The sequence below is a fragment of the Salmo salar genome, chromosome 09, assembly GCF_965601325.2.
Source record: "Salmo salar chromosome 09, fSalSal1, whole genome shotgun sequence".
NCBI lineage: Eukaryota > Metazoa > Chordata > Actinopteri > Salmoniformes > Salmonidae > Salmo > Salmo salar.
In genome coordinates this window covers 124,187,388-124,203,207 of record NC_138299.1, presented here as the reverse complement: position 1 = coordinate 124,203,207, position 15,820 = coordinate 124,187,388, and the positions used below count along the sequence as shown (strand labels likewise).

General features: G+C 46.9%; 1 protein-coding gene across 3 annotated transcripts in view; it reads right to left on the bottom strand.

Annotated features, from left to right (window-relative positions):
* LOC106612655 (unconventional myosin-Ic) overlaps positions 1-15,341 on the bottom strand; it is a 60,006-nt gene extending 44,665 nt beyond the window's left edge. Inside the window, exon 1 of one of the 3 annotated variants that reach the window (XM_045724414.2) lies at positions 14,912-15,341. In XM_045724414.2, coding sequence (XP_045580370.2) covers positions 14,912-15,004 — 93 coding nt within the window. In that variant the 5' untranslated portion in view covers positions 15,005-15,341. Of the gene's footprint in view, positions 1-11,380; positions 11,839-14,911 lie in introns of those variants that run through there. The other 2 variants (XM_014214041.3, XM_014214045.3) reach the window with 2 other exon arrangements.
* Positions 15,342-15,820: the final 479 nt, after the last annotated feature.

Below are 15,820 nucleotides of genomic sequence, written 5' to 3'. Positions count from 1 at the left end.
ACAGTTATTACAGCCCCCAGTTCTCTCTCTACAGAGATGTACAGTTATTACAGCCCCCAGTTCTCTCTCTACAGAGATGTACAGTTATTACAGCCCCCAGTTCTCTCTCTACAGAGATGTACAGTTATTACAGCCCCCAGTTCTCTCTCTCTACAGAGATTTACAGTTATTACAGCCCCCAGTTCTCTCTCTCTACAGAGATGTACAGTTATTACAGCCCCCAGTTCTCTCTCCTACAGAGATGTACAGTTATTACAGCCCCCAGTTCTCTCTCTCTACAGAGATGTACAGTTATTACAGCCCCCAGTTCTCTCTCTCTACAGAGATGTACAGTTATTACAGCCCCCAGTTCTCTCTCTACAGAGATGTACAGTTATTACAGCCCCCAGTTCTCTCTCTACAGAGATGTACAGTTATTACAGCCCCCAGTTCTCTCTCTACAGAGATGTACAGTTATTACAGCCCCCAGTTCTCTCTCTACAGAGATGTACAGTTATTACAGCCCCCAGTTCTCTCTCTACAGAGATGTACAGTTATTACAGCCCCCAGTTCTCTCTCTCTACAGAGATTTACAGTTATTACAGCCCCCAGTTCTCTCTCTCTACAGAGATTTACAGTTATTACAGCCCCCAGTTCTCTCTCTCTACAGAGATTTACAGTTATTACAGCCCCCAGTTCTCTCTCTCTACAGAGATTTACAGTTATTACAGCCCCCAGTTCTCTCTCTCTACAGAGATTTACACAGTTATTACAGCCCCCAGTTCTCTCTCTCTACAGAGATTTACACAGTTATTACAGCCCCCAGTTCCTCTCTCTACAGAGATTTACACAGTTATTACAGCCCCCAGTTCTCTCTCTACAGAGATTTACACAGTTATTACAGCCCCCAGTTCTCTCTCTACAGAGATTTACACAGTTATTACAGCCCCCAGTTCTCTCTCTACAGAGATTTACACAGTTATTACAGCCCCCAGTTCCTCTCTCTACAGAGATTTACACAGTTATTACAGCCCCCAGTTCTCTCTCTCTACAGAGATTTACACAGTTATTACAGCCCCCAGTTCTCTCTCTCTACAGAGATTTACAGTTATTACAGCCCCCAGTTCTCTCTCTCTACAGAGATTTACAGTTATTACAGCCCCCAGTTCTCTCTCTACAGAGATTTACACAGTTATTACAGCCCCCAGTTCTCTCTCTCTACAGAGATTTACAGTTATTACAGCCCCCAGTTCTCTCTCTACAGAGATTTACACAGTTATTACAGCCCCCAGTTCTCTCTCTACAGAGATTTACACAGTTATTACAGCCCCCAGTTCTCTCTCTACAGAGATTTACACAGTTATTACAGCCCCCAGTTCTCTCTCTACAGAGATTTACACAGTTATTACAGCCCCCAGTTCTCTCTCTACAGAGATTTACACAGTTATTACAGCCCCCAGTTCTCTCTCTACAGAGATTTACACAGTTATTACAGCCCCCAGTTCTCTCTCTACAGAGATTTACACAGTTATTACAGCCCCCAGTTCTCTCTCTACAGAGATTTACACAGTTATTACAGCCCCCAGTTCTCTCTCTACAGAGATTTACACAGTTATTACAGCCCCCAGTTCTCTCTCTACAGAGATTTACACAGTTATTACAGCCCCCAGTTCTCTCTCTACAGAGATTTACACAGTTATTACAGCCCCCAGTTCTCTCTCTACAGAGATTTACACAGTTATTACAGCCCCCAGTTCTCTCTCTACAGAGATTTACACAGTTATTACAGCCCCCAGTTCTCTCTCTACAGAGATTTACACAGTTATTACAGCCCCCAGTTCTCTCTCTACAGAGATTTACACAGTTATTACAGCCCCCAGTTCTCTCTCTACAGAGATTTACACAGTTATTACAGCCCCCAGTTCTCTCTCTACAGAGATTTACAGTTATTACAGCCCCCAGTTCTCTCTCTACAGAGATTTACAGTTATTACAGCCCCCAGTTCTCTCTCTACAGAGATTTACAGTTATTACAGCCCCCAGTTCTCTCTCTACAGAGATTTACAGTTATTACAGCCCCCAGTTCTCTCTCTACAGAGATTTACAGTTATTACAGCCCCCAGTTCTCTCTCTACAGAGATTTACAGTTATTACAGCCCCCAGTTCTCTCTCGACAGAGATTTACAGTTATTACAGCCCCCAGTTCTCTCTCGACAGAGATTTACAGTTATTACAGCCCCCAGTTCTCTCTCGACAGAGATTTACAGTTATTACAGCCCCCAGTTCTCTCTCGACAGAGATTTACAGTTATTACAGCCCCCAGTTCTCTCTCGACAGAGATTTACAGTTATTACAGCCCCCAGTTCTCTCTCGACAGAGATTTACAGTTATTACAGCCCCCAGTTCTCTCTCGACAGAGATTTACAGTTATTACAGCCCCCAGTTCTCTCTCGACAGAGATTTACAGTTATTACAGCCCCCAGTTCTCTCTCTACAGAGATTTACAGTTATTACAGCCCCCAGTTCTCTCTCTACAGAGATTTACAGTTATTACAGCCCCCAGTTCTCTCTCTACAGAGATTTACAGTTATTACAGCCCCCAGTTCTCTCTCTACAGAGATTTACAGTTATTACAGCCCCCAGTTCTCTCTCTACAGAGATTTACAGTTATTACAGCCCCCAGTTCTCTCTCTACAGAGATTTACAGTTATTACAGCCCCCAGTTCTCTCTCTACAGAGATTTACAGTTATTACAGCCCCCAGTTCTCTCTCTACAGAGATTTACAGTTATTACAGCCCCCAGTTCTCTCTCTACAGAGATTTACAGTTATTACAGCCCCCAGTTCTCTCTCTACAGAGATTTACAGTTATTACAGCCCCCAGTTCTCTCTCTACAGAGATTTACAGTTATTACAGCCCCCAGTTCTCTCTCTACAGAGATGTACAGTTATTACAGCCCCCAGTTCTCTCTCTACAGAGATGTACAGTTATTACAGCCCCCAGTTCTCTCTCTACAGAGATGTACAGTTATTACAGCCCCCAGTTCTCTCTCTACAGAGATGTACAGTTATTACAGCCCCCAGTTCTCTCTCTACAGAGATGTACAGTTATTACAGCCCCCAGTTCTCTCTCTACAGAGATGTACAGTTATTACAGCCCCCAGTTCTCTCTCTACAGAGATGTACAGTTATTACAGCCCCCAGTTCTCTCTCTACAGAGATGTACAGTTATTACAGCCCCCAGTTCTCTCTCTACAGAGATTTACAGTTATTACAGCCCCCAGTTCTCTCTCTACAGAGATTTACAGTTATTACAGCCCCCAGTTCTCTCTCTACAGAGGGTTCTACTGACAGTTATTACAGCCCCCAGTTCTCTCTCTACAGAGGGTTCTACTGACAGTTATTACAGCCCCCAGTTCTCTCTCTACAGAGGGTTCTACTGACAGTTATTACAGCCCCCAGTTCTCTCTCTACAGAGATCTACAGTTATTACAGCCCCCAGTTCTCTCTCTACAGAGATCTACAGTTATTACAGCCCCCAGTTCTCTCTCTACAGAGATCTACAGTTATTACAGCCCCCAGTTCTCTCTCTACAGAGGGTTCTACTGCCGCCGCTTATCTGGTCACCAAGGATAGTTAGACAAAGCAATGTTACGGCAGTTCTCTTGCCAGGGTAACGGAAGCAAACGGGCCAAAATAGAGCGCTGTCGCACGCACGCACACAGTCTGCACGTCTGATTGCCTCTCCTTCTCGCCAAGAGACACCCTGCCACACACACACACACACACACACACACACACACACACAGCTTTTCTGCGGAGCCAGCACTTTGGGCTGTGCAGGCATTTCCTAAACTGGCTCCAGTATTCCATAAAGACATGATCCCAGCCAACCAGCTGAACCGGACTAGCCCTTCTCTCTCTCCCTCTCTCTCTCTCTCTCTCTCTCCCTCCCTCTCCATTACCACAGCAGAAATGAGGAGGAGGAAGTGGTTTCAGCGCACACACACAGAGTCTCTAAACCTATCCGTGGAGATTCCTCTGTGCGGGCGAGGTGAAGGGGGCAGCCATGTACCTCGCAGTAAGGCCTCACCCTGATCTGGGGTCAGCTTTTCTAACACTTCCTCGTTTAGAGGCTACAGTGCTAAAGTGATGAATCACCACGTTTCCCACACCGATCATCTCCGTTGAGGTGAGCCTGACCCAAGCCTCAGCACAACAGCTCAATGACAAGTCAACCAACAAAGGCAGTTTCTCTCACTCACTCACACACACACTCACACACACAGCAAACAAGCCTTTGGAGTCAACAGGGGCGAGCTGAGACTCGCAGTAGGAGGACCTCCCAACAGCCTTTCGTCCCCGTCTCAGTATCTGGGAGACTGCTGTGCACATCATTGGCTTGCTCCATGCAGCTGGAACTCATAAAGTACAGTACAAGTAGGCCCGTCCTCCCTCCCTCCCTCCCTGGTCTCCTCCCCCAGGCTAGAGGGGCCCGTCCTCCCTCCCTCCCTGGTCTCCTCCCCCAGGCTAGAGGGGCCCGTCCTCCCTCCCTCCCTCCCTCCCTCGTCTCCTCCCCCAGGCTAGAGGGGCCTGTCCTCCCTCCCTCCCTGGTCTCCTCCCCCAGGCTAGAGGGGCCCTCCCTCCCTCCCTCCCTGGTCTCCTCCCCCAGGCTAGAGGGGCCCGTCCTCCCTCCCTGGTCTCCTCCCCCAGGCTAGAGGGGCCCGTCCTCCCTCCCTCCCTGGTCTCCTCCCCCAGGCTAGAGGGGCCCGTCCTCCCTCCCTCCCTGGTCTCCTCCCCCAGGCTAGAGGGGCCCGTCCTCCCTCCCTCCCTCCCTCCCTGGTCTCCTCCCCCAGGCTAGAGGGGCCCGTCCTCCCTCCCTCCCTGGTCTCCTCCCCCAGGCTAGAGGGGCCCGTCCTCCCTCCCTGGTCTCCTCCCCCAGGCTAGAGGGGCCCGTCCTCCCTCCCTGGTCTCCTCCCCCAGGCTAGAGGGGCCCGTCCTCCCTCCCTCCCTCCCTCCCTGGTCTCCTCCCCCAGGCTAGAGGGGCCCTCTCAGGCTTATTTATACCCACACGGCCTTATATGGGCAGCTCCCGCAACCGGCAGCAAGCAGCAGGCTGAGGGGTATAAAGTACAGTTTACATACACGCTTCCATCCCTGCTCATCTACGCTCCCCATCATCTATAGCGATCGAATACCAATACTGGCAGCACACCCTTTCCTCAACTCCTCCATTCAGTCCCCTTGTCCCTCCATCCTCCCCGAGCTAAATACACGAGGGAGCGAGGACATTTCCTTCCTCTCCGGCAGTGCGGGGTGAAAGGTCGTGTGTCAGTTTGTTTAGAGATGTTTATGCTTTGCCTACTGTCACAGATCCACTGTAAAACGGAGGGAATCAGAAGCACTTATGGCGAGTTGTCAAAATTTCTCCTCACTTCTCTAACCAACAGTGTTACAACATACCACATTGACTCCCAGCTGCAGACACTGCCAGGCAGGCAGCACACCCGGCCACACCCAGACACACAGGCTCCGATTATCGTTAGGCTGCTCATAGGAACATATAGGACAGCAGGTTACGGACAAGGGGACAGGAGCCCAACAGAGCGGGGCCCATACTCATGCAGGGTATCAGAGTAAGAGTACTGACCTAGGACCAGGTCCCCTCTCATTCATTATGATTAGAAAGGAAAAACTGATCCTAGATCAGCATTCCTACTCAGAGCTGCTTTGTGCATATGGTTCAATACTAGAGTATCCATATTGTCCAACGCAATGACACACACACACACTAACTTTGCAGAAGGGTGAATTGTAATTAAACCCACAATGTGATGCGAGTGTGTGTGGTTTGACTTTGCAATAAATTGAGCAATCTAGGAATGACGAAAGGTGAGGCTTGGAACTGGGCTTCAACAGGGGCCCCACAGAGCAGGCATGAACAAGCACAGCCTCTTTCCAACGGAAGCTCTCAACAGGCTGGGGACAAACGCACTTCACATCGCAACGTCTCTGGAACCTTGTCCCCAACCACTCACAGCGAAGAGTCAGGCTGCTTACATGACAATACACACTTATTTTCACACACACACACCCTGAGGCAGAGAGAGAGAGACAGGGCCTGAACACACAGGGCTTAGCTGGCTCCTCTCCGAAGGGACCAGTCAGGACAGAGTTAGAGGATCAGATGACTGCTGACAGGAGCTTATTGAGAGACACAGGCCTATAGGTGGATCACACTGAAGGAACAGCTCCGTGCAGTAAGAGCAGAGTTAAACCCAACCTGGACGTAGACTTGGGCGTGATATGAATGTACCTCTACATGTCCCATAGAGTGAGCTGAGGCTAGTGTGTGTTTGCCTTCGTTCGCTCTCTCCCTCGCACCCGGGCCAAGCTCTTATCACGCCCTGCTCCGTTTGAAACAGGAAGACTCACATCGGTTGCAGCTGAATGAAAAGCAAAAAGGATTTCAGTGAGTATGTGATAGTACACTGGAATTGCGGTATTGGAAAGTCTCGTTTGAACAGATGCTACGTCAAGTGTAATTACATGTATCAGAAGAGATAAAAGGAGGTCTGTTGGTGCTGGCAGAGGAACTTTGCAATATCCATGTCTAATTCACAGCCCTACATTTAATTGATCCTATCAGTGGTAAACTCATTGTGCTTGTTTGACTAATGGGTTTTCCAATCCAGGGGCTCTACTGTAATTGCGTCGACATTCATCAATCCATTACCTGACAGTCAGAGGAGACACTTCCTACTAGTTTTACTACTACCGCCCCTCCACACCGCCACCTGTGGGTGGGTGGCTGGCCTGCAGATAGAAATATATGACGTAGAACAAACATGCTACACTGGTGGAAGGAGCCTGATCGCGCGAGAGCTCAGCGAAGCGGTCGGTCCTCTTGATCGGGCTACAACCATGACAGCTGGGCATATGGAATCACCTCAGCTTTACTTGTGACCTTCATCTGCAACATTCCACAACGTCATGTCCTGCTGAACGCAGCCCTGTAACAATCCATCTGGCCTGAATATTAGTTTTCCCAATGACCCATACTCTCCCCCTCCCCTCCCCTCCTACATCACGTTGAGTGATTGACAGTACAGGGTTGAGACAACACAAGGACACACCTGGTTGGGATTGCAGTCGGCTTACGGCCCAGGCTGTCATGGAGTGTAGCTGGGTAAAGGTTAACGTGCAGGGCTGGCAGGCTGGCCAATCAGGAAGAGCGGGGGGGGATGGGCAGGCAGGCACAGTGTTGCTGGCCAAGGTCCCAGCGATGGCAACCCCACTGAAAGGAACTAAGTTTATGTACAGTCACTGTATCCAACGTTCCATGCTAGCCTGGTCCCAGATCCGTTTGTGCCGTCTCCACAAAAAGGTGGCAATGACAATGAGGAGTTGGTAAAACAACACAAAACAGATCTGGAACCAGGGTATATCCATGCCTGTTTAACTTCCCAGAGGACCACAATACACACAACAGGAAGGCGGACTGGTAGGGCTCTAGCTGGTACAGAGTGTGTGGGAACCAACCCAGTGTGACACAATAGGTAGGTGTGCCAGCAGAGAGGGAGCACATGGGCCATTTACAGGCTATGAGTGTTGTACAGTCATTGGGTAAAGAAGAACGGCCGGGACGAGACCAGTATCACGGCAAGGAAACAAAACAAAGTGGATTTAACTTCTTTAGGAAAAACGTTCCTAATATTGGAAACAAACCTCATTCTGCTGTCACCCAGAGTCACATTTATTTCCCAAGTTAGAGCACGCAATATTGTACCTGCAGCAGGTTTTTAAAGGACCCAAGAGTGGTCTGCATCGTGTTTTCATTTTTGCACTGGACAAAATATTGCGATACTGGCATCGTCACAGCCCTACAAAGACATGCAGGTCCACAGAGATGGGTCCATAAGGCTACAGGTTATCTACCACAGAAAGGGGCCATTTTCTTAGTGAGCACATACCTCGTTCATCTGAGTAGAGCAGGCGGGCTGGAATACAACGAGCCACAAGTTAATAAGAAAAGTAGTTATGAAGTGCCATACATGCTTATAGCAGGTTATAAAGCATTGTACGTGCAGGCTTTAAGTAAAGTGTTACTGAGAGCAGTACTGAAACTACAGGAGTCTGCAGTCTGGATAGAAGGCATTGAGTCCAAGTGTTGCCCATTTGTTAGAGAAGACGTGGTGACTATCGTGATACAAGGACGCATGTACCACTAAAATGCTTTTACTTTGCACTCCAGTCAGTGAGCTCAAAGTGAACAATGAACAAAATGTTAATTCATAAAAGGCTTTATAAATGCCTATATTGCAATAATACCACAATTCAAATCATGGCATCATACCCATGGATTTTATAGGCTTACTAGGTCAACTGGTACCAATTCCTATGTTTAGTTTAACGGAGCAGAAGTACCACAAAGTGAAGGATTAGCGATGGAAAGAGGATCTCTAAGCCACACCCCCTGTCCTTTCCCTTCCCACAACCCTTTACTCTACCCCTGTCCGTCAGGTTTCTCAGTGTGGGTGTGTGTGGGTGTGTGTGGGTGTGTGTGGGTGTGTGAGGGGCTAGTGTAGGTCTTGAATTCTGAGAGACATCATACTCTACCAGTCATGCTCACTAGGCACGAAACGGAAAGAAAACTGACCAAAACAGGGAGGTACTATCTGAAACCGTCCAATAACAAAAAGCCCATGTTCCTTTTCTGTTGCGCATCATTTAGAAAAGCTTTGTTACTGTGTGCCTTAATGAACACAATCCAGGTTTGACTGAGCCAGAAGGGTTCCCCAGTCTGAGAGTAGTTTGGTCCTGATAGGAAGCTGGACTTGGTAGCAGGGCGGGGCACTCTACTCTTCGAAGGCTGGGACATTTCTGGTGGAAAAGCCACAGCTAAAAGGAGACAAACTCCAGATCGTCCAGCCGGCTCAGTTTATGACTCACCAGCGTACACGCAGCACTCTACATTGACTCACTACCAGATTCGCATTCTACCAGACTGACTCATTCCATACATACACTCCTCTACCCAATGCTTGACTTGGACTGAAATAGGTGCCGGAACTCATTTTGGGTTCCGGTACTGTTTATATTTAGGTGCAGGAGCTCCACAATACTTTAGAGCTAATATCCTATCAGAGGAAAAGGAGCTCGAGCAGTAGAACATTTGAGGTGGCGGTACTCAGCTCCGGTGAACTCCTGCCCAAGTCAAGCACGGCCTCCACCTCTTCTTCCTTCTCCAAAACCGCTCTCATACGTATACCTCAGACGGCTAACCAATAGTATGTTGACGCGAGCGAGACTCAAAACAAACAAAAAGCAAATGCATACAAAACACATTCTCTCGCTCCTCACTTTTCACCCATTGCTCCCTCGCTCTCTCAGACTTGTCACATGAGCTCCCAAATCAGTAAGTAGTGTGTTTCTCCCACCATTTCCCATCTGTCCGTCTCCGTCGGTCTTTCCCACTCCCCTTCCTAGACGACCATATACTTTTGCCATCTAAACAGAAGCAGGCAGTGGCCCAGATTCCATGTCCTCCTCCACTAACTCATGACCGTTGGCAGTTCCACTCCTACCAGGGTGTGAAAATCAGCGTGGCCTCACTGTCTACCACAGTATTTGGTCGTTTATTAGCTGTGGCGAAAGCAGCAGCTACTCTTCCTGCGGTCCACACAGAACATGAAACACTACACAGAAGTCCATCGACGTGGCTGTTTTCAGGGCAGCTTGTCCCAGACATGCCCCGTCTCCCTGTTGCTTGGTTTCCAAACTCTGGGCAGAACGTGTGTGACACGCCACACCTGTGAAACCATAGCAACTGAGAAAGTACAGTACTTTTGCAAGCTGTCCCTCGGTCCACTAATTCACAAGGCCTGGACGAATGTTGTCAAGACGTTTTATAATTTCACCAAGAGTTTTCCTATTCTAATACATAATCTCCCTTCTCATCCCCTCTCCATCTTTGTTCATTAGTCTCTAGTACAAATCCAACTGTTCATCATCTGTTCCAACTAACAAGGTAATCCAGCAAACTGCAGTGTTGGTGACTTTGGTGGTGAGTGTTTCATGGGGGGAGGGGGGGGTGGGTGTCGTCAGAGGTTGACGAAATGGTTCAGGGCCATCAGCCAGGCAGCCATGTTGGGGCCAGGTTTGAGTAGTAAGCCCTGAGAGTTTCCTGTTACAGGTGGAAGAGGCCGAGACTGAAGCAGGTGGAGCCAATAAGTCTCCTGGGGTAAGGCTCTGCAGCACTGACAGCTGCTTCTGTGACAACAGGGTCACAACAAGACGAGGTCTGTAGCCACCCATGTCACCACCATTTAGTTCACACACAACACATACTGGCTGGTCACATGTAGCAGCTGATGACAGAAGCATTTGCTGTTGTGGTTGTGGGTCTTTAAATAACATAAAACAGAATTACCCAATGGCAAAGCGATATATGCAAAAAGGAGATTATGCAAACAATGTGGTGGTGTCAAGCAGAGGGTTATATCTGTCTCTGTGAAAGCCGCTGTCAGAGTCTCAAGCTTTGTGAGACCGAGCTGGGAGGTGCCTAAATATCCATAGAGTGCAGACAGCTGGGAAAAAGCTCAACCCCCAAATTGTTCTGCCTTGGGCTAAAACTGGAATCCTTATAGAGTTACTTCTTTTTAGGGAGGGGGGGAAATCCCAGCATCCCTCTGAGATAGTCTAATGGAAAGTCTTGGCTACAGTTAAACACCAGACAAAATATCCCCAAGACGTTCGTTGTGGGAGAAAGTACTGACAACACCACTGATTGGTTTTAGTGTTTGCCTAACTCAACAATTGAACAAACAAACAAAAATCACCAGGATGTAGCTGTAGGCTTATCTGTTTTTATTACTGTATCTACACATATATAGCCATACGATGTAAGTGGAGAGCAATGCCACATCTCAACCCTGTATACAGTCCTGTTGACATAACCCCAGGTCACCCAATACACTCACACAGCTACCCACAAACCACCAGGCAGCTTAGTGTAGTTAGGTTGTTCAGTATCACTATATGAGCCATCTGGTTGTAACTACTACGATAAGTATTTTGATTCGCAAATGTATGGGATCATGAGGCTATTAGGAGTGGCTGGCTGGCTAGCAGTCAGGACAGGGCATGGATTGGCAACTGTTCAGGTGGTAAAGTTGTTACATCACGCATGGCATGACAGCCAGCCACTCCTAATAGCCTCATGATCCCATACATTTGCGAATCAAAATACTTATCGTAGTAGTTACAACCAGATGGCCTCGTCGCCGACTTCCTACATTGTCACAAATATGAAGCACGCAAACTTCTTCCCGCTACAAAATAACTTTGTAACAGACTGTTTAGAAAACGGAGGGGAAACAAGGTACCTCAAGATACACATACCTTCAATTAGCCGAAGTCAATACGACACAGTAGGTTACTGATGTCTCTTCGCCGGTAGGCTACAAAAAGATGGCAAGCTGTTCTGTCTCTCGTTGAACCCAGATTCAACACCGTCTCTGTGTGACCAGTCCTTTCAGCGGTTCCTCGTTACTGATCCAACAAGCAACTGCAATCTGGCGGCTGTAGTTCTAGTGAAGGTTTTTTCGCCACAGCCTTAGTAGCCAAGACTAGCCACCACTATTCATCTATTTAAAATGATCTTACACTTTCTTTCTTTTTTTAAGAGTAACGTTGTCTAGGAAATACACTTCAAATATACAACAGCAGTAGTTTTAAGCCATTAAAAAAATGATGATTATATTATTCTGAGTATTTGAGTCCCCTGGTGAGTCGTGGAACATGTCAGTAATTTCCCCTCCCTCTTTCAAACACTCAACAGCCCTTATGCTGCATTCATAACCTATTAGGAACGTGGTAGTTACCAGTTGTGAAGTGATAAATACAAGTTGGATGCATTCACGTGCTTTGAACTCGTTGAAAAACGCCGATTGGCTAATGATCAACAAGCTGCATTAACCATAAACTAAAAGAACAGCTATCATGCTTGTAAAAGCAAAGTGAATTCTAAATGCCTGTGAAACCTTAGCCTGTGTATTTTTTGTTTAAATGTGTATACCCCTGTGTATAAAGTTTGTCTGTGTTATTTGGTATATTGTGTTATATTCGTATAAAAGTCATGGTTGTAAACAAATGATCATATTCCAAAAACATATAATCGATTGCTTTTTTTGAATATTTTTTGTTGTTACAGTAAACTGCTTAAAATTATTTTATCAAGAGGTAATTTCCTTAGTATGTGACGACAGAGGTCAGCGAGTGGGAAAGTCGGAGCGCAGAAGTTATATGTGGCAATCACATGGTAACTGGTTATAATTATGCACGTGCCACGTTCAACCAGTTAGCAAGTCAGACATTTTGGAGTTTCCTAGATCCAACTAGCACATTAACGGGGCAATAGACGACTTTCCCACTTGCAAGTATGACTTGGAGGGGCATTCAAGTGGATTTTCCCAGTCGTATATGGTAAATACTACCTTGACACTTGGCTATGAACGCAGCAGAGATACCAGGAAGTTCTCGAGACCCATCCCACAGACTTAAGGAGTGATATAATTTGTTTTACATCAAACTGTTTTCAACAGGCGTAACACTTAATAGGCTATATGGGAAGTAGTCTATGCATTGTTTGCATTGGATAGCCCTGTGTGAACCTAATGTTGCACTGTGAGAGCACACTTCCTTGCTTTGATTAGCCTATTCAATGTTTGCCTATATGGATTGTATGCCTATAGGGATGTTTGCCTATAGCTCCTACCCCAAGAATAACATGGGTTGAGAGTGTCTGTAAATATTGTTGTACTGGTGAGAATACGCCGTTGAAAATGATCCTGAATGAGAAAAGAAAAACCGCCGACGGCATTCAACTCACTTTCCCTCCGCTGACTTTGTAGTAGTGTTCTTCTACCCTCTACTGTCAATAGACCTGTCACTACACCTTCTGTCCACGTTCTACAATAGACCTGTCACTACACCTTCTGTCCACGTTCTACAATGCATTGCGTGGTTCTTGGAAAGGGTGTGGCCGCCATGCGCGTTTTTAATCAGATCTGTGGCAGCAAGTTCAACAATTTGATATTGCTATAAATGTTAATGTTATTCTAGTATATTATGACATTCTACTTGTCATAGTATGCTACAGGTCGGAGGCATGTACACCTTAACAAAAGTCCACTGTCAGCATTGCTTTATTATTGTCAGCATTTTTAATGGTGTCATATTACACCACCTCTTCCCATGTGAAGGTGACCTTTGCAGTTCAATTGCCTGCCTGTATGTGATAATGGACTGCAATATGGCACCCCTGCCAGAGGGGGTAGTGATCGATTCAGTACTGTAGCCCACCTCTCTCTCTCTCTCACTCTCACTCTCACACCACCGAGTTTTGCTAGCCGTCCTCACTCTGCTTTAGTTATGCTGGGAGGAAAGCTTGTATCCTGTTGACAAGGCCCTGTTCATTGGAAAGACAGACTGTACTCCAGGGAGTGTCTCTGTCTCTCGCCACAGAATCTGTGTGAAACTGGAAGAGGGCATTGTTCCTTTCTCGATAAGGAATGAGAAAATAGTGTATATGATATGCCTACTCATTAACTCGTACACTACACGCGCCTTCAGTTCACAAGTCCACATGTTCAATCACACACACACACAATCAGAGGCACAAGAGGGTGATGTGACCGCGGTGGAATGTTGGGATGCATGGGAAACGCATGTGCTGTTCAGGAATTTCTCTGTCTTTTCCTCCCCTACATTCTGTACCATTCCCGTCATTAGCCATTCCTGCTCACTGAACGAACATACGGCTCAAACTGAACATGATGAACTAAGATTTATCAGATGAAGTTAATAACGTCTCACCGGGTGGACGCTCGAGATCTCTATCTATTCCTAAGATCCAAGTTGGTCAAAGTTGGTTTGTGTACTAGTCCAACATTCCATGAACCTGCACTGCTTTCTATGGCACAGCCTGTTGTTTCACCATATGCTGTCTGATTTAAAGCCCCACACCCTGCATTCCTTAGATTGTGTGAACAGGAGACTCAGTCCCACTCGCTCTATCACCACTCTCTCACATTCACCAGGAACTTGTGCAATCCCCATTCCATAGAGAAACATGTCACTCTTCTTTACATTGCTAATGTGTTATGTTAATATCATTATTTAAGTGGCAATCGACCATTCAGTTGGTTTGGATGTTCTTATTGTTTCTAATTTGTTTATTCAAATTGCCTTTCCGCCATTCATTTTCTGTTGTATACTTTTCTGAATCTGTATTTACATTGGATGACGTTTTCACACCCCTTCACACCTCTCCAAACACACTGACGTAGCCAGCACATTATGAGCCCCATGTAAGATTTTTCACTTGGCACTCTGCTGGACCGGCATGCACGATCAATGGCCTAGCAGGTGTTTTCTGACTGCGGGCACTGAGTGGAAAAATCGAATGAGGATGATATCGATTGCACTCTGTCAAGCCAACTATTTGGCACAAACAAATTTACCGTACATAGTCAAGCCGCTTGGAGGTTGCTGAGGGGAGGACGGCTCACAATAATGGCTGGAACGGAGCGAATGGAATGGCATCAAACACATGGAAACCATTACCACAAGCCTGTTCTCCCCAATTAAGGTGCCACCAACCTCCTGTGGTCAAGCCAAAACCAGAGTGAGCGGCCAAGGTGACCAACTGTTTCCCCGTGCACAGTGAACCTCTAAAAGGATACACCAGCTCAACTTCCACACAGGCTGATCCTAGCCTAGTCCCAGATATGTTTGTGATGTCTCGCTAAGGTTGGCAAAGTTAGCTAGACAGCACAAACAGATCTAGGACCAGGCTAGGGAAATCCTACTCTTGGATATCGAGTTATTTAAAGTGGATGAGGAGTGAGCAGATTGAGTGGATGGACTCACCTTGGTGCAGCTGTGGCAGAAGCTCTCTCCGTCCTTCCCTGGGGACAGGATGATCTCACCTGTAGGGATCAACTGGATCCTCAGCTCCATCATGGTCGCTCTCTCTCTCTCTCTCTCTTTCCTTCTCTCTTTCTCGATCCCTCGCTCTCTGTCTCTCTCTGTCCTCTGTCCACTTACTCGGTCCTTCTGACGGCGTAGCAATGAATTCCCCCCTCGCACGTTTGGAAAAATTCCTCCCCTTAGCGTCGGTGAGAGGAATAAGGCTGTTTCTGTTACACTGTCAATAGAAAGAATGAAAAGTAAAACTAAAGTAGAAAAATATGATTTTACTGGCCGCACATACAGTGATTTACATGTATGCTTCTTTTCTCAGTTATCAAACGAGGCCAAGACAGTCAAAGCACAAGGATGTTTCCTGCTTCTGTGCAGAGTGTTCTAGTGCGAATTCCCCCTTAGCAGGCAAAGGATATGTGTTGATGGTCACAGTGTCAGGCTCTCTTTCCACAGCCGGCCCAGCAGTATAATTGATGTCCCTGCACACCAGATCGCTGTGGCGCAATGCACTCAGGGCTTCCTCCTGGACCCATGCATCCTGTCTCGGACGTTCCCAACGTTCACAGGGTAAACACCAGAGGAACCCACTCTCTTTCCTCACGTTTCCCCTGGATATTTGTATTACATTTTTTTTTTTTTTACCTTTATATTCAACTAGACAAGTCATTTAATAACTAATTCTTCTCTACAATGACGGCCTACTTGTAAAGCCCCTTGTACAACTGTGAGACATGCGTAAACGCCACATGCCTCCCCCACCTTTCCAAAAATAAATAAGACTTGTGCCTCTTGTGTTTCTAGTGTCTTCGGTTTCCTCTTCCCAAGGGGTAGACAGATGAACCCATTGATCTTTGC